At 36.2% G+C, this 24235-nt stretch overlaps 1 protein-coding gene and 1 long non-coding RNA gene across 21 annotated transcripts; both read right to left on the reverse strand.

Moving 5' to 3' along the window:
• Window positions 1-552: 552 nt before the first annotated feature.
• LOC132636682 (WRKY transcription factor 44-like) lies at window positions 553-11383 on the reverse strand. 20 transcript variants are annotated; one of them, XM_060353662.1, is made up of 7 exons: window positions 11168-11383; window positions 10821-10860; window positions 4612-4668; window positions 3126-3991; window positions 2266-2440; window positions 2016-2174; window positions 553-1534 (listed from the first exon to the last, which is right to left on the reverse strand). In XM_060353662.1, exons 4-7 carry the CDS (start codon window positions 3985-3987, stop codon window positions 811-813), a joined length of 1920 nt encoding a protein of 639 aa, XP_060209645.1. In that variant the 5' UTR covers window positions 3988-3991; window positions 4612-4668; window positions 10821-10860; window positions 11168-11383; the 3' UTR covers window positions 553-810. The 20 variants fall into 20 exon arrangements, with proteins under 20 accessions (XP_060209645.1, XP_060209638.1, XP_060209644.1 ...); XM_060353655.1 differs by having other exon boundaries at window positions 4612-4700; XM_060353661.1 differs by lacking the exon at window positions 11168-11383 and adding an exon at window positions 9068-9182 and having other exon boundaries at window positions 10821-11158.
• An 8046-nt stretch (window positions 11384-19429) lies between these two features.
• On the reverse strand, window positions 19430-22915 carry LOC132638733 (uncharacterized). Its single transcript, XR_009581869.1, has 5 exons — window positions 22472-22915; window positions 21270-21464; window positions 21080-21190; window positions 20377-20442; window positions 19430-19694 (listed from the first exon to the last, which is right to left on the reverse strand). It is a non-coding gene; the product is annotated as an uncharacterized LOC132638733 (long non-coding RNA).
• Window positions 22916-24235: the final 1320 nt, after the last annotated feature.

Below are 24235 nucleotides of genomic sequence, written 5' to 3' on the forward strand. Positions count from 1 at the left end.
TTGGCAACTTCCAATTGTAAGATGCATACATATCCTTTTACCAATCCTGTTAGATTCTTTTAAATAGGTTACCAGCTGTAAGATGCATACATATCCTTTTACCAATCCTGTTAGATTCTTTTAAATAGGTTACCAGCTGTAAGATGCATACATATCCTTTTACCAATCCTGTTAGATTCTTTTAAATAGGTTACCAGCTGTTTAGTTTACCAGTTCGAGCTGAGAAACCGCTTGAAGTGTTTGAATTTTTCTTTATGATAATGATGTCTGAGTCAACTTGTGCGCACCTGAACTATTACACTGGGTAGCTACTTCAAATATCTGAATTTTGTCCAAGTGACAAAAGACATCTTTAAAACCATCGTTTATATTTTAGGACCATGAGGAGTCGGCTGTTATCAATCAATCAATAAACTATACCTCAATCAAAGAACAATTGGGGAGGAGTGACAAGTTAGAAAGAACAACTTTCCATTGTAGATAACTTATCACTAAATTCTGATGTATAATGCATCTGCAAACCAATTACTGAAAAGCTAAAGCAGCCTGATCAACTGTCAATAATTGGTTATTTATGATAAACCCTACATTCACTTTCCTGTTTGCTACGAAACATAATTTATACAGTGAATACACGATAACACACCCCCATCGCCAATAACAAGCTAAAAAGTTTACCTATAGAAATGTAACCTTCTCTTCTCCCCTTACAGGAAGAGAACAATTGAACAAATTTGTAAGATTAGAGGAATGGTGCTGTAGGAACTCTACCTCTGGATAAGTTGATCGCTTTGCATCAACGACTAACACTCAATTTGCACCAATATGAACAGCCATGTCAAGGCCGACATGTTTATTTTCACCCGATTTAGATATGGATGCTCCAACATGGTTGTTTTCACCTGCTTCAGATTTGGACTCTCCGACATGTTTGTTTTCACTCGATTCAGATGTGGTCTCTCCAACATGTTTGTTTTCACCTGATTCAATTCTGGACTCTCTGACGTATTTGTTTTCACCTGATTCAAGTTTGGGCTCTCTGACATGTTTGTTTTCACCCGACTCAGATTTGGACTCTCCGACATGTTTGTTTTCACCCAATTCAGTTCTGGACTCTCCGACTTGTTTGTTTTCACCCGATTCAATTCTGGACTCTCCGACATGTTTGTTTTCACCCGATTTCATTTTGGACTCTCCGACATGTTTGTTTTCACCCGATTCAATTCTGGACTCTCCGACATGTTTGTTTTCACCCGATTTCATTTTGGCCTCTCCAACATGTTTGTTTTCACCCAATTCAGTTCTGGACTCTCTGACATGTTTGTTTTTACCAGATTCAATTCTGGAATCTGCACGTACGACTCCTGTTGTACCGGCATCAGGCACCGCTGCTATTTGGCTGACAGCCCTAGAAATAAGGAAATTATGGACATGCTGCCCTTCGTATGTTGTAATGACCAATTTTGGATCATGGGATGCCCTCTCCACATGCTTCTTGACAGGGCAACCAGCAATTGAGCATCTATAATAACTCCTATAGATAGAAGAGAAGTTGGCATTAGAGAAAGAAAAAGCACTTCAGATAGAACGGGAGGGTTTTGTGGGGTGGGGTTGGACTGAAATGGAATGAGAAAAGCTGACAGACTTTCTTATGTTACCAAAAATAAGAAACAAGTTATCAGAGCAACATATAAAGTGGAAAACTCATGGGGATTTACTTTATTGTAAATCCATCTTTCCAGATTATCAATAATTGCAGAAGAAAAATGGATGTGAACCAAAAAGAAAGATCTTTTTCCACAGAGAGTCTAGTTTCCAAATTCTACTATCAGTGATAACATTATATGTATCATGAGATTAATATGTAACAGCACTGCAGAAAAATATCCTGAGGATGAAATTAAGATAAGGAGGAATGATAAAACCTGATATTCAAAAGTGTTGATAAAAGGAATCACCAGGCACGGGCATACCAAATTCGTGAATATATGCTTTAAAGTGATATTTATATGTACCTCGGATTTCGATTGCCTTTTACAAATTTTTGCCCATACTTGCGCCAGCGCTGACCATCGTTGACTATATCTACTTCGCTCACGGTCTGAACAACGTGTCGTGCTTCACTATGCGACTTAACAGGTGGAGTAACATCCATAGCTACTATATCCTTTTTTCTGTTGCAAAACAATTACACAACTATTAATTTTAAGAGAGTATCTAAACCTGAAAACACCAAAGACAAACACAGCTTGCGCTTCAACATACCGTCTTTTTGAGTCTGGACTATCATTTTTATCAACCTCATTTTCTATTTTATGTGGCTTCAAAGGAGTAACCTTCACACCACCACAAGCTGATACAGTGTCCAACGCAAGCAGAGCCTCTGATGGTTTACTAGGTTCACATGTTTCTCGGGGCGCAGTAGATTTCTTGTTTTCAGCTGATAAATATCACTATATAAAATTAGTAAAGAATCTAGTAGCCTGTTTGGCCAAGCTTCCAGAATTTGCTATATTTTTTATTATTTTTTTTGATTAAGCACCGGGTGTCCGGGTCTCTTTGAGCCCCGACTAATCCCGGGGGTGCACAGGCCCTCGGCAAGGAGTTTCCCGCAAGTGCACCGCGGGTAATTCAGGGTTTTACCCCAGTCCGATGGCCCTCAGAAATTGTTTGCACCCAGTGGGTTTCGAACTTGAGACCTTGAAAGGGAGCAAACCCCAAGGCTCAAGCCAATTACCACCAGGCCAACCCCTGAGGGTTCAGAATTTGCTATATTTTGAAAAGTGTTTTTTGTCAGTAAGTGTTTTTCAAAAGTACTTTTGAAGAGTAGTAGTTTGTGTTTGGCTAATCAATTTGAAAAGCACTTTTGCCAATATTAGAATAGTACTTTGTGCCTGACTAATGTTCCAAAAGTGCTTTTGGGAAAAATTACTTTTTTTAGCTTCTGAAAAACACCTTATGCTACTGCTCAAAGCATTTATGTTTTCTACAAAAGCTAGGCCGTTTCCTTAACTTTCTAAAATAAAAAGTTTTTGAAAGAGAGAAGTACTTTTGGCTTCCCAGAATCTTGGCCAAACAGGCTATAGGTCAAAGAAATTCATAATTCACTCAGCAATCTTGGGTACCTTCTAATGTAGTGACAATTGGAACATCTGGTCGTCTCATTTGCAAAGGGAGTACCAGCTCTGGGGAGGTCTGGGGACCACTTAGAGTTTCGGGATGTTCATGTTTCCCGACATAGTGGATATCTGTAATATGCCCGTCATGTGATCTCTCCACTTGCTTTTTTACTAGACAATTAGGATATGTGCACTTGTAATAACTCCGAGTAAACTCATTTCCTCTGACAAGCTTCTGACCATACTTTCTCCAGTTATATCCATCTTCTGATGGTTTTTCAGGTACCTTGAAGCGAGTCATTGCTTGATCAGATGTCATCCCGTGGACACTAGTGTCAGGGTTCCGCCTTGGTTGCAACTTATCCAAAGCTTTCTCATACTTTATGGGATAAGTCACTCGTTGTTGATCAGATTCTGATGCAGAAACTTCCGTGTTCGGACTTTGCATTTGACCAGAAGAATCTGAAGCCTTACCAGATAATAGGGGAACCACTTTCTCTTCTACACCAGATTCTGATCCACATGATTTTGCATCCGAGTCCTTTGGTAAACTAGAAAGTTGACTAGATCCAGATGCATCAGCCTCACTCTTAATCCTTTTATTACTTTGACTAAGCTGGACTTTACTTGACACTTCTTGGCATGTTGAAGGATGTTTACTTTCCTCTGGATTATTTTTTGATGCTTGTGCATCAGCATCAGGACTCAGTCTCTTCTGCAGCTCACCAGAAACAACATCAGCTGAAAATGGTTCAAAGCTCCTTTTCTCGCTTAACTCTGGTTTCCTGGTTGCAGGGTCAGGGTCCGTCTTCTGCTCTAAATTCTCGGGGAACACTTCATCTGTTGCTTGGTCTCTAGGGGTACCCATTATCCTGTATAAAGAGTACCAAATTATACAGACTTTTCGCAGGGGAATGAAGTACAAGTATATGGGCTTACAAGATCATATTCCAGTTATCGTGCTGTGCATTTTCAAAAAAGTAATTAGCAGGAATATAGATGCTGTGATCTACTAGTTCAATAGTTGTTGAATTTGGATCTATTTGAACATGTAGAATAAATAGTTCCACGGACCTAAGAACAGAAGAACATAGCAGTTTATGGGAAAGGGAAGCATTCTGTTGACAGTCGCTGACTGATATATATAAGTGAATATTCTAAATATTCAGGTTTACATTGTTTCAGACAAATAAAAACCCCAACTTTTTTGTATAAGATATCTATGCAGTCACTAAATGCCTATGGTGCCATCTGTGACAGAAAACTGGTTGCAACATGTTTTACACAGTCAATTGTGCGACTCTGTCACTGTAAGATAGCTAGGGAAACTGTTGCCCAACGAAATGGCACATTGGCAAAAAATTTAAGACAAAAATAAAATAAAATAAAATAAAATAATAATAACATGGAAAATAATAGCAATTTCCAAACTACACATATTTCATTATTTGGACTTTTCTTCAGGTTAATTTCTCATTACTGGAGAAAATACCTTACTTAAGCGCAAAGACAATGAATCTTCCAGGTGAGAGCCCTCATCCACCAAAACCTTAAAAATGTTATAAGATCAATGCGGTGGAACTGGAAAGGTAAACCATTTATTAGCTGAATAATTAAATTGGAATAGAGGAGTAAAAGTTATAGATAAGGGAATAATTTGAAGGGTTTAACATGATGAAATAGAAATATTTTTGACAAAGATGACAGGATAGCAATAAATCTGTTTTTTGAGAAACTGGTACTGTCGGGATAGCAATATATCAAGATTCTTTTAAAGGGAGATATAAATATTATTGAAATCGCCTTTCCACTACAAGCCTTGTTTAGATGACAAATATTCTAAACTGTCAAAAAAATAATTATTATTTTATTCACTAAATCAGGATTTTCGATAACTAGCAAACAAGAATAAACAAAATTTAGCCTTTAGAACCACTACTGTCATGCTTCAAAAAGACCAAAACAATTTTGCAACTCATAAGGGGATTAGCATTTTGCAGTAACTATTGTTGGGAAAAGTCATAAAAACACCCTCATACTTGTCCCGAATCTCCAGTTACAGACTTACACTTTGCGAGGGTCCTATTAACCCCTTGAACTATTGTGAAATGTGATTTCAACTACCCCTTCCAAGTTTCTGATTTACTTGGAAGTTAAGTGATCTCTTTCTACAGGGAGAGGGTTTCATAACTTTGATATTCTCACAAATGATAACGATTGGAGCTATTATGTACAGTGGCTATTACCAAATGGAAAATAAACTTGAGCTCTGGAAGGAGCACTCTCTCCTGATAGCCTTCAAAATTGTGATTGGGTCTACTTTAATTAAATTAGAGGTGCTGGGAAATTTGGGGAAGAAGTTATCTTTCTGATTGCAGAAAAAATGGAGGAAACATGGTAAATACCAGTGAAGAAAAAATGAATGAATTTTTTTGGCAGTGAGATATGGAGCTTTCAGATGAGAACTTCAAGATATTGACAATCGGAAGTCGAGTTTTCCAACAAGAACTTTAATAACTCATGTGAAAGTTGACCTGAAAATAAATACATAGTTATCTCTTTATGTTGGAGTGCTTTTCTGGTCAAATATAAAAGACCAGTGAAAGCTAATGACAATTACACGTGGCAAATGAAAGTGAAAAAGGTAAAAAAAAATTAATGCTGAAATATAGGTGAAAGCGCGTGTAAAACACTGTCAAGTTCTCATTTGGTTATTCATGCAACGCTTACGTCAGCATATGCGGTGATATTTATTTCATTTCATAATAGTTCAGGGTGATGGATGGACTAACATGACAAATTCAAGGTGAGATGTCGTGGTGTATGTTGTTCGCAGATGACATAGTTTTGATTGACGAGACTCGCAGTGGAGTTAGCGCTAAGCTAGGGGGTTGGATACAAACGCAGGAGTCTAAAGGGTTCAAGTTGAGTAGGACCAAGACAGAGTATTTGAAGTGCAGGTTCAGTGACGTACCACATGAGGCTGACGTGGAAGTGAGGCTTGGTACCCAAGCCATCCAAAAGAAAGGAAGTTTCAAGTATCTTGGGTCCATTATATAAGAAAATGGGGATATTGACGATGATGTTATACATCGCAGTGGTGCAGCGTGGATGGAATGGAGGCTCGCTTCCGGAGTGCTATGTGATAAGGAGGTGCCACCAAAACTTAAAAGCAAGTTCTATAAAGTGGTGGTTAGACCAACTTTGTTGTATGGGGTGAAGTGTTGGCCAGTCAAGAACTCTCACGTTCAGAAGATGAAAGTTGCGGAAATGAGAATGCTACGGTGGGTGTGTGGGCACACTAGGAGAGCTAGGATTAGGAATGAAGATATCCGAGACAAGGTGAGAGTGACATCGGTGGAGGACAAGATGCGGGAAGCGAGGCTGAGATGGTTTGAGCATGTGAAGAGGAGAGATGCAGCTGTCCCAGTGTGGAGGTGTGAGAGGTTGGCTATGGGCGGTTTCATTAGAGGTAGAGGTAGGCCAAAGAAGCATTTGGGGGAGGTGATTAGACAGGACATGGAGCAGTTCCAGATTACCGAGAACATGATCTTAGATAGGAGGTTATGGAGGACTCGGATTAGGATAGAAGGCTAGTAGGTAGTCCCGCTTATCCTTTCATACTAGTAGTCGTAGTTTTGCTCTATCATTTATTGTCCTTTAATTTCTGCTACCATCTGTTGGTTCTTGTACTTCGATTATCGTATTTATCTGTGATAACTACAACTTCTTTCTTTCCAGATTGCTTTATCATGACTTTCTCACTTTCGTTATTTTTCATTTTCATATTGTTTTTTTTTTTTTTTGAAACAGGTAACATTTTCATAGTGCTTTGGTATGCTTGTTCTTATCTGACCTTTTTTGTCATGCTTTCTCTTGAGCAGAGGGTCTTTCGGAAACAGCCTCCCTACCTTCCAAGGTAGGAGTAAGGTCAACGTACACTTTACCCTCCCCAGACCCCACATTGTGGGATTTCACTGGGTATGTTGTTGTTCATAATAGTTTGTATGAGTGTGTAACTGCAAATTCGAGACAAGTTCGAGGGGTTTTTTAAGCCTTTTCCCACTATTGTTTCTCACAAAATTAACAAGGATGGGCATCTCTGTTTTTTCTTTCAATAACCAAGAAATCTCTAAGGATCAGTGGTGCACAGTTCGGATCTCGGTGGATAATGGCTCCTATCCTCTACCATTCTCCACTTAAATTCCAGGCTTTTCCCTACGGCAGGGTTCGAACCCCTAAAGTGCACCTAATCCGCACATCACGAGTTGTGCTCTAACCACTAAACTAAAGCCCCACAGACAGCAAGGATGGGCTTCTCCAAACAAGGAGGATATACACACAGAAAGTAGCATATTTCTCAACCTTTCTGATAAGGAGGATGGCATTTATATGATTCATAATGAATAGTTGTCTTTCTTTAGTCATTGCAACCAAGAATACTGCAAACAATGTCCTAAATTTTCCTTCCCTTTTTTGACAAGGATCTAAATTTTCCAGTCTCTACACACTTGTTCACCTAGAAAGGAAGGATATTCAATTGGAAAAATAGTTAACATGTCATGCAAATATGTAGTTTCTTTCTTGCTCTCTTTTCACAAGTCTGAAGCAATTTTTGCATTAGATATTAGCTAGATTTATTTGTAGAAAAAGGAACAGTGAATAATAATTTACCACTGCTTTCCGGTGATACTGTTGTCTAGACTAACAATTTAAGTAATTACTTGAACATTTCTCCATCGTTGTACACAAGCAGTTTTTTTTTTTGGAAGATTATCCGAACTTGTCTCTCTTCTTGGTGCATAAAGACGAAACAAACCACTTCTACTCCCAGGAACAAGAATATGAAAAATCGAAGAGAAAACTTGAAGAACTGACAAGCCAACTAGGCATCTGAACATGGGATGCCTACAGTCGTCTTCTGACATTACCCACATTCGTGGTTTTCCACTTAATAAGTGGAGTCAAGAGGAGGTGCAAAAGAGAGAAAAGAAAAGAAAACGGATCAATTGGGGTGGCTATGACCATCTAAGTTGCTGTCTGATTGCAGTAGGAAGTAGGAACTTCACAATGAAAGGCACGTTGATATAAGTAGGTCTCCTAATAGTGATAGATAGTTTACCCCGGCAGCGGAGCTACAGTATTACCTACGGGTTCGGACGAACTCACTAGCCATTGCTTAGATCCTAATTTATATTAGGAAGTTCATTAAATATGTATAAATATATAATTGCAAACCCAATAACTAAAACGAGCTATGAGTTCGACGACAAGTTCAGAACCCATAAACGTCAAATTTTGCCTCCGCCTCCGGTTGACACACCGACTCTTTCAAAAGCTATAACCACGAAAAACTGTGCTATTCTATGGCAATGACATGGCAGAAGCGGGATTGGTGTCATTGAAGAGTTAACCAAACTCTAGGTTTTTACTTTTAGAAGTGACGAGAAAAAGGACATAGAAATCTAGGAATTCTCCCATATGGCTCCATAAAAGCAGCAAACCAATCAATTTTCATGATCATGTGAAGCAAGTCGGCAACTTAAGTTCTGAAGCAAATCATTGGACACTTGCCAGAATTCCTATTTAGCAATGGCTACATATGTTTATGAAGAAAAATTGGGTTTTCCCGACTTTTACCTTAAGCTCAACACCTACCTGCCCTAGTCTTACCAACCATTCAAAGGGTGCAAAATCAAACAGAAAGGAGTAAAATCAGCACCATAAACATAGCAAATCTTAAGGACTGATAGCAACATGAAGTACTTAAAAAGGCACAAGTCTTCAATCAGCATAAGACCTAGAACATAACGAAGTTCTGCCACTCTCAAGAAAACAATAGAAACCCAGAAAAAGTATCACAAAAGATACAAAAGAATCAAAAGGCAAACTGAACCAAAAAAAAAAAAAACAATTCGAAACCCCAAATTTCACTAGGTAATTAGTACCTTCTTCTTCCTGCTATATTTTGCCCCAATATTCTCCTGGGGTTTTTGGGTCTTTAGTATCAGGCAACAGAGAGAGACTCAGAGGGGTTGATCGAATCAAAGAGAACGTCAAAACCTGGAGGAAGGATCTGTTCATTGACTTGGACAAAGTACTACATACATAGCTCACAAAATACTACTCCCTCCGTCCCAATTTATGTGACTCTTTCTTTCTTAGTCAGTCCCAAAAAGAATGACACCTTTCTATATCTAATAACAATGTAACTTTAAACTTCACCTTTTACCCTTAATGCAATGGTGTATAGCTAAACAAATATTTATAGCTTATTTTGGAGCATAAGTTTCAAAAGTCTTCCTCTCATTCTTAAACCCCGTGCCCAGTCAAGCATCTTCCCATAAATTGGGACAGAGCGAGTACTACTATACAGAAGTATGAGTAATCAAGAATCTCAACGAATAGAAAAATAGGATCGGTGTCACTGAAAAGTAACTAAACTCTGGGTTCTAAGAAAGGACTTAGAAATCAAGGGCACATTAAATGAAGCAAATTTATCAATTTTCACGATCATGCGAAGCGACATGAATTCTAAAGCAAATCTTGAGCCACTTGACAGAATTCCTATTTAGAAATGACTACATATGTTGATTAAGAAAAATTGTTTTGCCCAACAAAAACACTACGCTCAACACCTAACGGTCCTTTTCTCTTACCAACCCTTCAAAGGGTGAAAAAAGTCAAACAGAAAGGAGAAAAAATCAGCATTATAAACATAGCACATAATACAGGCAGAAAGCAACATGAAGTACTTAAAAGCACAAGTCTTTAATCAGCATAAGCCCTCTAATGTAACGAAATTCTAAATAATCAAGAAACAGTATCTCGAAAAAACGAAAGAATTGAAAGTCAAACTGGATAAAAAAGAAAAAATCCATCAATTCAAAAACACCCATATTCACAAGAAAATAAGCCATAGGGTGTAACGAAATTCTACAACACTCGAAAAACCCAGAAACAGTAGCAGCACAAAAGAACTAAAGAATTGAAAGTCAAAACTGGACAAAAACAAACCCCATCCATTCAAGACTCCAAAATTGACAACATAATAAGCTCTAGAATGTAACAAAATTCTATAACACTCAATAAAACACTAAAAACCCACAAACTGTAACACATAAAAAATGAAAGAACTGAAAGTCAAACTGGCCAAAACTCCAAATTCCCAAGATAATAAGCTCTCTTTTTTTTTTTTTCTTGCCCTTATTTTTTAATAAGCTCTCTTTTTTTTTTTTTTTTTTGGCTCATTTTCTTCTTTGGTAGATAGTAATCTCTAAAATGTAACAAAATTCTATAACACTCAAAAAAAAAAAAAAAACCCAGACACAGTAGCACCAAAAAAAAATAATAATAGTCAAACTGAACAAAAAAGAACCCCATCAATTCAAGACTCCAAATTTACAAGATAATAAGCTCTAGAATGTAACAAAAAAGAACCCCATCAATTCAAGACTCCAAATTTACAAGATAATAAGCTCTAGAATGTAACAAAAAAGAACCCCATCAATTCAAGACTCCAAATTTACAAGATAATAAGCTCTACAATGAAACAAAAAAGAACCCCATCAATTCAAGACTCCAAATTTACAAGATAGTAAGCTCTAAAATGTAACAAAATTCTATAACACTCAATAAAACATTACAAACCCACAAACAGTATCACAAAAAACTCCAAATTCACAAAAGATAATATTATACCTTGTTCTTCTTCCTTGCTTTATTTTGCCCCAATTTTCACCTGGGATTTTTAGGGTCTTTATCAAACAACAGAGAAACTCAAAGGGGTTGATTGACTTGGACCAACTACTACATACACAACTCACATAATTACTAAGGAATATTTTTTTTGAAATTTATGGCCTAAAACAAATCCCACACATTTGTGTCGCCGTAAATCATTTCAGAAGAATTTTAAAGCTAAGTTAAGGTAACATTCTTTTTGGACAAATTAAAAAAGAAAATGTGCCGCATAAATTTGAGACAAATGAAAAAGAAACTAAAGAACTGAAAACCAAACTATAAAATACTCCAAATTCACAAAATACCTTTTTTCCTTGCTTTATTTTGCCTCAATTTTCACCTGGGGTTTTTTTTTTTTGGTCTTTAAAATATATACTATAGAAAAACGCATAGTGGTAGATTGAATCAAAGAAATTAGCTGCTTATTGACTTGGACCAAGTAAGTACTACATACATAGTAAAACAAAAATACTATAGCGAAAAAATTACAGCTCACAAAATTACTATACAAAAGTAAAGAGTAATCAAGAATGTTAATTACTGTACTAGTATGTCAGTTCGGTTCAATGCACACGTGTTGGAGTTTGATTGGAAGAGATTATAGGCAAGTTTTTTTTGTTTTTGACTTTTTCCTTTCTAGTGTTTCCTTTTGACGTCTTCTTTTTTTACATTATTTATTATTAGTATTATATATACTCCATTGTAATATTTGGTTCAAGACTCATGAATTTCATTTAAAATTAAAATTGGATATTCCTCACAAACACGTTATACATTATTTCATAAGAATAATGATGGTCAAAATAAATATTGAATAATGATGGTCAAAATAAATATTGAACTACATCATATGAAACAATGAGATACTCCCTCTGTCCTAATTTATGTGGCATTTTTCAGATTTTAGTAGTCAAATAAATTTTTCTTTGACCGTAATTTTTCATAAATTTTTTAAATATTTTGAATTGTTAATTATTATAACTTATAGCACTTTTTACGTGATTTTCAAAAATGTTTAAAAAAAACGTAAAATTTTATGACCAAATTCACGGTCAAAATTAAATTATTTGACCCTCAAATTTTAAACTATGCCACATAAATTGGGACAAAGGGAACAACTTATGGCCAAATGGTTATGGACCCTCCATTTTTGTTGCATGTGAACCTATTTAATTGGACATGACGTTCCGAAAAAGGAAGAAAGATAAAAAAAAATTAGAACTGTGGTGTTAAATTGATCATGACATTTTTGTGCCAATAAAATGATATTAAGGAAAAAATGAGAAATTTAAAATTAAATTATTTTTAAATATAAAAAGATATACTTTGTTTAAGTAGACTAAAAAAGAATGAGAGTCACATAAAATGAATCATAGGAAATATTAGCTTATAGTAAGAGGAAAAGTTAAATGGTAATTAGGAATTAATTTGATGAAAGAATTTTATTTTATATTATATCATTATATATATATATATATATATATATATATATATATATATATATATATATATATATATATATATATATATATATATATAAATTTGTATTTAGAGAAAAGGCTTGAGTTTCGACATGTATGCATAGGGGAATTACATTGCAAACTGAGGGTGCTATAATAATTTCAATATCTATAAGCTGATATACATATGTCTTCTGCGTTGTTGTGATAAGCTTTCTTCCCTCTTCGGTCTTCGTTGTTGATGTTCTGCTTTAATTTGTGATATAATGTATCTCTCTGTGCTCAATTCAAATTCTGCTTAACTTAAATTTTAACTCAGTTGATTTCTAGGTTATTTGGGCCGAAAAATCCAAACGAGTGTTTGACACTGTGTAATTTCTTATCCCTCTTTCTTGTTTTTTATTTTCAACACTTAGGATGGGAGATTATAATTACAAAGAGATTTTTGGAACCCCATCAATTCAAGACTCCAAATTTACAAGATAATAAGCTCTATAATGTAACAAAAAAGAACCCCATCAATTCAAGACTCCAAATTTACAAGATAGTAAGCTCTAAAATGTAACAAAATTCTATAACACTCAATAAAACATTACAAACCCACAAACAGTATCACAAAAAACTCCAAATTCACAAAAGATAATATTGTACCTTGTTCTTCTTCCTTGCTTTATTTTGCCCCAATTTTCAACTGGGATTTTTAGGGTCTTTATCAAACAACAGAGAAACTCAAAGGGGTTGATTGACTTGGACCAAGTACTACATACATAACTCACATAATTACTAAGGAATATTTTTTAAAATTTATGATCTAAAACAAATCTCACACATTTGTGTCACCGTAGATCATTTCAAAAGAATTTTAAAGCTAAGTTAAGGTAATATTTTTTTTGGATAAACTAAAAAGGAAAATGTGCCGCATAAATTTGGGACAAATGAAAAAGAAACTAACCCCCTGTTTGGATGGTGGTTTCCCGTGGTTCATTAATGTATGGTTTTCTATGAAACCATGTTTGTTTCCATTGTTCTTAAAATTATGTGGTATTGTATTGTAAATTCGTGGTTCATTCCATGGTTATATAACCATGAAACCGAACCGAAGAACCGAAATTTATACATTACCCAAAAAAATTAAAATAGTCCAGACCCATTAATTTTAAGCAAAAAAAAAAAAAAAAAAGCCCAATTGTAATAAGCTCTCTTTTGCTTTTGTATCCCTAATTTTCCACTTCAATTGAGAAAATCAAATATCCCTAACAAAGAAAGGTGACTAGGATGTGTCTTTAGGATTAATGTATGTCCTTTATGTGTTTTCTTAATTATTCTTACTATATGTATATTATAGTAATCCTATATTATGGTTATGGTTTTCTGTTCTTGTGTATCCTGTTTGTTTAATTTTGATTTTAATTTGTTAGTTTTATGTTTTGTTGCTTTTGAGAATATGAATTAGAGTAAATGGAATCGCTTCTTATATCATATAAAAAAAACGAATTGAAAAATCCGAAACCGAACCGAACTAAACTTCAAAAAACCGAAACCGAAAGAACCGAACCGAACTAGTTTGGTTTGGTGTTCGATGTCCACCTTTAAAAAACCGAAACCAAAATAGTCAAACCGAACCCAAGAACCGAACGCCCACCCTACCACCCACCCCACCCTCAACTACCCCACTCCTCTGCCACCCACCCCCACCACCCTAACCAACACCCACTACCCCTCACCACTACCCAACCCCACCCCACAACAACTCACCCCCACCCTCATCCCACAACCACCCACCTCACACCACGCAGCCCTCCACCACCCCCACCCCACTACCCCTCACCACCACCCGACCCCCCCTCCATAACCACTCAGCCCCCACCCTACCATCCACTATATCCCACCCTTATCCCACAACCACCCACCTCACACCACCCACCCCTCCACCACCCCCACCCTCTACCTACTTATTTTTTAAAGTTTTTATTTTATTATTTACCTGAGTTTTTTATATATATATATATATTAATTTCTAATTAAGAGTTAAGGGTGTTCTAGTAAACTTACAAGTTATTATACAGTACCATACAATACAAATGTTATTAAACCACAATAAACGATACAGTCTATCCAAACATTGTGTTCATTAATACAGTACAATACACTACAACACCATACTGTACCATACCATGGTGTACATTAATGAACCACAGGAAACAACCATCCAAACAGAGGGTAAAAAACTGAAAACCAAACTGTAAAATACTCCAAATTCACAAAATACCTTTTTTCCTTGCTTTATTTTGTCTCAATTTTCACCTGGAGTTTTTTTTTGGTCTTTAAAATATATACTATAGAAAAACTCAAAGTGGTAGATTGAATCAAAGAAAGTAGCTGCTTATCGACTTGGACCAAGTACTACATACATAGCTCAACAAAAATACTATAGCAAAAAAAAAATTACAGCTCACAAAATTACTATACAAAAGTAAAGAGCAATCAAGAATGTTAATTACTGTACTAGTATTTCCTTAATGGGTGTCAGTTCTGTTCAATGCACACGTGTTGGAGTTTGATTGGAAGATATTACAGTCAAGCTTTTTTTTTTTTTTTGACTTCTTCCTTTCTACTGTTTTCTTTTGACTTCTTCTTTTTTTTACACTATTTATTATTAGTATTTATTACATATAGAAAGAAAGGATGAGGTGGAGACGTGGACGAATAGGGAACTTTATAAGATAGCGAGGAAGGAGGCGAAGTCGGCGGTTTCGACGACAAAAACGGCAGCTTTTGAACGCCTCTATGCTGAACTAGAAGAGAAAGGTGGGGATAGGAAATTGTTCAGGCTAGCCAGGGTGCGGGAGAGAAGGGCGCGCGATATGGATCAAGTGAAGTGCATTAAAGATGAGCATGGAAAAGTATTGGTAGAGGAGACTCTCATTAAACAGAGATGGCAGTCATATTTTCACAAACTCTTGAATGAAGAAGGGGACAGAGACATCGTGTTGGGAGATTTGGAGCATACAGGGAGGCGTCACGATTTTGGGTATTGCATGAGTATTAAGGTCGAGGAGGTTAAGGGTGATGTCCGTAGGATGCGCAGGGGAAGAGCGACCGGACCTGACGAGATCCCTGGGGAATTTTGGAAGAGCGCGAGCTCGGCAGGTTTGGAGTGGCTGACTAGGTTGTTTAATGTCATCTTTAAGACGACAACGATGCCCGAAGAATGGAGGTCGAGCGTAATGATCCCTCTATACAAAAACAAGGGGGATATCCAGAGTTGCGAAAACTATAAAGGTATCAAGCTACTAAGCCATACTATGAAAGTGTGGGAAAGAGTGGTGGAGATGAGGGTGAGGAGAGGCGTGTCTATTTCAGAGAACCAGTTCGGATTTATGCCGGGACGCTCAACTACAGAAGCCATTCATCTTGTGAGGAGACTGGTGGAGCAGTATAGGGAGAGGAAGAGGGACTTGCATATGGTATTCATCGACCTAGAAAAGGCTTACGATAAAGTTCCAAGAGAAATCCTATGGAGATATTTGGAGGCTAAAAGTGTACCTGTAGCATACATTAGGGTGATCAAGGACATGTATGAGGAAGCCAAAACTAGAGTAAGGACAGTAGGAGGGGACTCAGAGCACTTTCCAGTTGTGATGGGGTTGCATCAAGGATCAGCTCTTAGTCCGTTTTTATTTGCCTTGGTGATGGATAGATTGACGCGACAAATTCAAGGTGAGGTGCCATGGTGTATGCTTTTTGCGGACGACATAGTCCTGATCGATGAGACTCGTAGCGGAGTTAACGCTAAGCTGGAGGATTGGAGACATACCTTGGAGTCTAAAGGATTTAAGCTGAGTAGGACCAAGACAGAGTACTTAGAGTGTAAGTTCAGTGATACACCTCAGGAGGTTGGCGTGGAGGTTAGGCTTGGTGCTCAGGCCATCCAAAAGAAAAGTAGTTTCAAGTACCTTGGGTCTATCATGCAAGGCAGCGGGGAGATTGACGATGATGTCACACATCGTATTGGGGTAGGGTGGATGAAATGGAGGCTAGCTTCCGGAGTGCTATGTGACAAGAAGGTGCCACCACAACTTAAGGGCAAGTTCTACAGAGTGGTGGTTAGACCGGCTATGTTGTATGGGCGGAGTGTTGGCCAGTTAAGATCTCTCACGTTCAAAAGATGAAAGTTGCCGAGATGAGAATGTTGAGATGGATGTGTGGGCACACTAGGAGTAACAGGATTAGAAATGAGGCTATTCGGGATAAGGTGGGAGTGGCCTCGGTGGAAGACAAGATGCAGGAAATGCGATTGAGATGGTTTGGGCATGTGAAGAGGAGAGACATAGATGCCCCAGTGCGGAGGTGTGAGAGGTTAGCCATGGATGGTTTCAGAAGAGCTAGGGGTAGGCCAAAGAAATATTGGGGAGAGGTGATTAGACAGGACATGACGCAGTTACAGCTTACCGAGGACATGACCTTAGATAGGAGGGTGTGGAGGACCCACATTAGGGTAGAAGGCTAGTAGATAAGTCTCGTTATCTTTCCTTATTAGTAGGCGCATTAGCGCATAATAATTTCTTGTGCTCTAATTTATGTTATTATTTGCTACTTTCTGTACTCTGATTACTCTATTTTATCTGTGCCGCTTCCGTTATTTGCATTTCCATATCGCTTTGAATTCCTTGATTATCCTGTTTTTACTGTGTCGCTTGCATTAGTTCATTGCAATATCGTTTTGAATCTTTTAACCTTATCTGACTCCCTTTTTATGCTTCTATTGAGCCGAGGGTCTCTCGGAAACAGTCATCCTACCTTGGTAGGAGTAAGGTCTGCGTACATTCTACTCTCCCCAGACCCCAAGATGTGGGATTTCACTGGGTTGTTGTTGTTGTTGTATACACTCCATTGTAATATTGGGTTAGAGACTCATGAATTTCATTTAAAATTAAAATTGGATATTCCTCACAAACAAGTTTTACATTATTTCATGAGAATAATGATGGTCAAAATAAATATTGAACTACATCATATGAAACCATAAGATACTCTCTTCGTCCTAATTTATGTGGCATTCTTCAGATTTCAATATTCAAATAAGTTTTTCTTAGACCGTAATTTTTTCATATATCTTTTAAATATTTTGAATTGTTAATTATTATGACTTATAGAACTTTTTACTTGGTTTTCAAATATTAAAAAAAAGTAAAATTTTATGACCAAATTCACGGTCAAAATTAAATTATCTGACCCTCAAATTTTGAACTATGCCACATAAATTGGGACAGATGGAATAACTTACGGCCAAATGGTTATGGACCCTCCATTTTTGTTGCATGTGAATCTATTTAATTGGTGTAGACAATAAAATTCGAGTTGAGGAAATAATAATCAAGACAGAAAAATATCGCAACAATCGTATTATTTGATTTCAAATATGAGTGCTACAATCTCTATGATTGCTCTGATTCTTCTTTACAAATATAAATTCAAGGGCTTTTGAGCTTAATCTTGAATTTGATGGATTTGATTTTGACTTGTACTTGAATTCAATGGCCTTTGAACTTGATCTTGAATTTCGTAGTCAGTGCTTGAATGCTTGTAAAAAACTTATAGTGTTTGATCCACGAGCTCCCTCTGGCTTCTTATTTTGAATTCTGGTCCCTCCTCTGAATTATGAGACCCTTATTTGTAATTGTAGGATGGAAGAGTTGTGATAAGGACAAACCCCTTCTGATAAATCAGAATAAAGTGACATGGCCACATTTGATTGGCCGGAACATGTCATTTGTATACTAGGCATGCTGCATCATTTTGACACGTGGCATGATCCAATTTGCTCATTCGTTTGACTTGGCGTGCCGCGTCATTTGACACGTGGCGCCAATTTGGGCCTCCCTGGATAAGATGACATTTTGGGCTTAACAAAGTGGGCTCATCATTTGTAACCCAATTAAAATAGGCTAGCCCAATGCATTTGGACCTTCTTAAAATTAAATCCATATTTGTTGGACTTATTAATTCAATTATATTAGCCACCAATATATCTTGAATTTAGTATAATCCAAATTATTTCACGGATTTGAATTTACTAAAATTTTTAGCCTACAAATTCCCCCCCCCCCCCCCCCCCCCACTTCAAGGCTTGTCGAAATTGACTTGTCAAATTTAGAGACTAGGCTTGAAGTATAACAGAAGGATAGTTTCCCCATACGTAACTTAAAGTGCACCATGTACTTAAAATAATTGGAGTAAAATATGATTCTTGTAAGTGAGCTATCAATAGGTATGAGCTAATGTCCAATTATTTTGTCTATCTTGGAAGATTCACGTTGCCAGGCCTTTAGCAACACCGAAACTTAGGGCTAGCAGTGACCAATTAGATTGCAGAAAGAGGTGGATAAAGTCATGTATTATTCCTCTTAGACTCATAGTAGGAAAGGAAGTGAAATCCACCTAGGAGACGGAACATCCACCGCCGCCTCTTAGCATCTATAACACTACTAAAAATTCCTGATTTACCTATGGAATTTACCGAGGGACGTCCATCGGTAACCAAGATTTACCGAGGGACGCCATCAGTACTAGGCTTGTAGGTAATTTGACCCTTGGTAAATAATACCGAGGGACACTCTCAGCAAATACCGATGGAGACCCTCACGCATCCCTCGGTACTTCCCTTCCCTCATATTCATGCAAAATTAAATATACCAAGGGACGCCCCTCGGTACTTAAAAATTATATATAATATTGATATATATTTACCGAGGGACATCCATCGATGTATTAATGTTAATTAAATTAAAAAAATTAAATACACTGAGGGACAACCCTCGATCAATATAAATATTTAACAATTATATTTTTCATTTACTGAGGAATGTCCATCAGTAAGGTAAATTCAAAGTACTTTGATATTTGAAAATTAACGAGGGATGTCCCTCGGTAACCTGAAAATTTGAGATTTGCAATTACACTTGTTACCGAGGGACTCTATCGGTAAGTCCCTCAGTATTTCTGGTATTATTTTGGCAAGCAGTACCTATTTTTTACCGCACCACCTGCTATATAAAAGATTTCAATAGAAACAAAAAAAGCCAATAATAGCCATCAAAACAATAATAAAAATACCCTGAAATGATTCAAGCATTAAAATTAAGCCAACAAACATCGTACATATCCAACCAACTTCGACGTTATGCAAACATATATCAAAAGCATCCCACTAGACTTCAAACAATCCAAAATAACAGAAGTCAGAAAAAAAAATAACAATTGACACCCAATACTCCATTTTTGCCTCTCGATGCTCTCTATTCTCCTGATCCTCATCGTCTCCATGCTTCTGATCACCTCACCTCTACATCCTCTCCAGATTATATCGATTCTACATGAAAAGTAAACTTTAGAATATAAACAAACGGTATAAAAGAAATTCTGAAAAGGGAAAAAAACAATACAAGATAACTTCATTTTACTTGAGTAGCTTTTTAGCAAGCTGCCCAGCCGATGTTCGGATGGGCAGAATATCGAAAGTTTCAGAATATTTGAATCTTAAACCAAGGTGTCATGCAAGATAAATCTTGTTTTCACTTGTCAACATATATTTTCAAAGCAGGTTTATGTCAATGTGAATAAGACTAATATAAGTATGAAATGTCCAAGCTTCAAAGGTATTAACCTGCAATCTCTTTCTATCTTGCCACATATATTTGCAGAGTCAATAGAAAAGGCCCGTATACATCTCAGGTGAAAAAAGTAAGTCTATGAGTATTTCGTGGTATAAGCATGTTATTAGGTAGGTATAAGAAGTGAACGTCTTGAAATACACAGTTTTGCATCTGTTTTCAATTTGATAGTGCAATAAGAAACTGAGAAGTGATAATCAAAAAATGTATGCCATTGCAGTTTTGCATTTGATTTCAATTTGAGAAAGTAGGTAAGACTAAGTGACAGCTAACAAATACATTTGTCCTTCAGCAAAGATTAATAGACAAGGTTCATTTTTATGGATCAGGGAGGTAAGAAATGATAGCCAAAATCATCGATAAATGGCAGAAAAGTATTACCAAAAATCAAGCATTGCTCTAGTTTGCCTCAACACCAAGATGAGGAGATAATCTAGGAAGTACCTCCTGCACAATACATTCAATGACGACAATTAATAATTCAACATTTCCTAATTTGCTATAAACATCGTTATATAAATGAAAGAATAACTGCACGAAATAAACCAAAAGTTCAGAGGGTAGAGGATGTATAGCCTATGGCAGCTTCAATTCTTTAGAAGAGCTTACAGTTCATACAAGGCTTGTCATAACGTGTCCATTTTCAAGTTTTCCCATAGTCTTTTTCTTTTCCTATTCCCTAGCCTTACTAGACACAAGTAATCTTGTCTATTGGAACCAAATAAGCAAAAGCCAAATCACCAGTTTGATAAAATTCTAACATGCCTTAGCTAACGATGCGTGATGCATTAATCAACAAATATCTCAGGTTTTACTGCTGTAATCTCTTGCTATCTTGCCACATATATTTGCAGTCGGTAGAAAAGGCCCGTATACATCTCAGGTGAAAAAAGTAAGTCAATGAGTATTTCGTGGTATAAGCATGCCGTTAGGTAAGTATAAGAAGTGAACGTCTTGAAATACACAGTTTTGCATCTGTTTTCAATTTGATAGAGCAAAATATAGAAGTAGAGTCTTAACTCTTACCAGGAACTATAAAATAATATTACTAGTCAAATATATTCCAAGTAAGTTTAGAGCTTACATAGGTATCCTCTGCCCATGGCTCGACCCAAACTTCTTTTCCGTCTTCGATTTTCGTATAGGTCTTCTTCCATACCTCATGACGGGTGGGTGGTCTATCAAGAGAAACTTCCTGCAAATGAAATAAACAAAGTTAATGTTGTTTAAGTCATTATTTGTATTTGCTACCATCTAAATGCTGAAACACATACCAATTTTCTCCGAGCAGTCCCCATGGACACTGAACCACAAGGGTGTAATGAGCCACCCTTCTTAGACTTTCGTGCTGCCTTTGTCTTGGCGCTCTTCTTTTGAAACTCTGGCGTAGCCCAATATTGATTAAGCTCCTTCCAGTAATCTGTCCCAAGTCAGCCAGGTTTTTGACCCTTTTTTGAGCTCGTCATAGTCTACAAACAAAAGGCTTAATCACATAAAAGGCAGGGAACAACTGGAAAAAGAGGTAAAGGAAATGTTCAATCAACAACAAAACAAAAAATATAAAGATTTCAGGAATTAGAAAACAACCCCCTAAACAGAGACGAGGGTGAAAAAAATCTCAGAGAACAAAACCAACTCATTACGAAAAAACCAGACTAGTTCATCATAGATTTTGAAAGAAACATTAATAGAATTCTTGGGGTTGGGGGGGAGGGAGGGGAAGGAGAGAAGGGAACCACGACTGGCGGGGGCAACGGCGAAAGGGTTATGGTCTTTCTTTTTCAGCAGCAGCAGCAATACCGAAGGCAAGAACTCTAACGGAAAGATGCTGAAAATTAAGCAACCACAATTTGCAAATTAAGCAACTACAATTTGCAATAAAATTTATACTTTATGGGTTAATTAATAACACAGTTAGATATCTTAAATATTATGCTGACTATGTTTAGTTGTAAAGTGAATTCCTAAAATTTCAGAAACTTAGAAGGATCTCCATAATTTGCAACCAATTCTTCATAATCCAAATGAGGGGGGGGAAGTGACATAGTCGTGAATAGACAAAAATTGGAAATCTTAATTTCAACAAACAAAGATAAGTCCCAAAAAAAATGAAAACTTTAGACACAGACAATATGAAATTTCGATTATATACATTCAGTATAACAAAAAATGCCCTAAAGAACAAAACATTTTGCATTTCAAATCCAGAAAAAATCAAAAAAAAGAACTATGTGATTGGAAACCTTAATTTCCCAAACAAAAAATAAATCACAAAAAGATGCAAACTTAAGACACAAACATCTGAAATTTCACGTATTTACATTAATAAGAAAAATTCCCTAAAAACACGAGAATTAGATATTCAAAATAAAAAGGCAGAAAAGGATTATCTAACACAGTTAAGATCAAATAAATTTCAATTCCGAACAAATTAGATAGAATTTCAGGGTATATTTCGCAATTAGGAAAATTATACCTGGTGTGGATTGATAGAAAGGGGTTTGGGGGAAGATCTAAAGAAAAGCTTCTAAATACCAATTGAATATGTTGCAACTTCAATCTTAGCTTCCCTCTGTTCGTAGTCTTGTCTTTTTTCACTTCTTTTCGTGAAAATGGAATGGATCAGTGAAAAAGAAGAGTGGAAAGGTTTTTGCGGAAAAAGAAGTGGAAAAACCTAAGTTGAAAAGGTTCCCTCTTTCTTTTTGCTGAAATTTTTGGCGCTTTAAGTTTCCAGCTTTTGTTCTTTTCCCTTTTAAGTTTTCTCTCAGTTTTTTTTTTTTTTTTGGCTCTAAGTATATAGCATTAAAAAATCTCTTATAATCTTGGAGATAATAAGTAAATAATTTTTTAAAATTTAGATAATAACCGTAAAATTATGTAGAAAAGTTACGAAAAACTCACTTTAAATATTTATAAGTTAAATCAGAACTGCTTTAGATCGAACAACCAGTTGAAAAAAAATTTAACTTGACAAAATATATTTTATACTCCCTCCGGATCAAAAAAAGAATCCACTTAGCCATTTGCATACCTCTTAAGAAAACACTAACTCCTAGACAAAAATAGGTAATTTGACTAAATTACCGCTAATTAAATAAGCATTGAGATTTAATCATATAACACTTAATAGGGGCAAATATGGAAAAACATGGTTAATTTTTTCTCGATTTGATAAGTGGACTCTTTTTTTTATCTAAGAAAAAAAGACTAAGTGGACTCTTTTTTTTTATCCGGATGGAGTATTTGTTAAGACAAAATTGAGATTCTTTTAATAAAAGATGAATTTATCCTAAAAGAGTGAAAAATATATTATTATTTTTTTTGAAAATGTCAAATCAAGTTTTCTCCAAACACAAAAAGACTCACTAAGGTCTTATTTGTTTTTATTAAGATTAAGAGGTCAGAATCTGAATGAACGTCTGAATATTGAGATTTGCATTAAGAATTATATGTCTAAATCTAAATACACATATGAATACTAAGATGTTGTATTAAGGTCTGAATACCACATTATCAAGAGTTAAGACTTAAGACTGTTTGTTTTCCGACGTCTGAATGTGTAAAATATTCTTTATTTTTAAAAATTAGTATGCAATTTAATACAATACAAAGTTAATCTAATATGTTATTAAAATAAAATTAAAAATATTATATGAAGGTTGGTGGTAGCAATGACTAGTTGTGGTGTTGTGGGTGTCAATTAAAGATGGTGTCGGCTAATGATGGTATTGTGGATAGTAGCTAGTGGTAATGAATGTCGGTAATAGAAGTTGATAGTAGTGATTGGTGGTGATGATTGATAGTGATAGCTAATAGTGTTGGTAAATGATGACGGTAATTGACGATTTATAGTGGTGAATGATGACGGTGATTAACAATATATAGTGGTGACTGATGGTGGTGATTGTAGGTAGTCATGAACGATGGTTATTGTAGAAACGGTGGTTAATGGTGGTGATTGTAAACAGTGACTAGTGACAACGTACGTTGATTGTAGTAATTGACAGTGGCAGTGGTTGTGAGTAGAGATAGTAGGTGATGATGATGTCACACCCCATTTTAACCGCGGGAGAGTTAATTTTAGAAGTATGACGTATTGGAGATTCCTATTTTTTGTGTTTGTTGTTAAGGAGTCGCCACCTAATTATTTACGGTGAATTAGGACACCTAAAGTTTATTAAAGTAGTTATCTAAAGTTGATATTATTGTAAAGTCTACGAAACCAAAAGATCTGAGTAAG

Source organism: Lycium barbarum, chromosome 4 (assembly GCF_019175385.1).
Source record: "Lycium barbarum isolate Lr01 chromosome 4, ASM1917538v2, whole genome shotgun sequence".
Taxonomy (NCBI): domain Eukaryota; kingdom Viridiplantae; phylum Streptophyta; class Magnoliopsida; order Solanales; family Solanaceae; genus Lycium; species Lycium barbarum.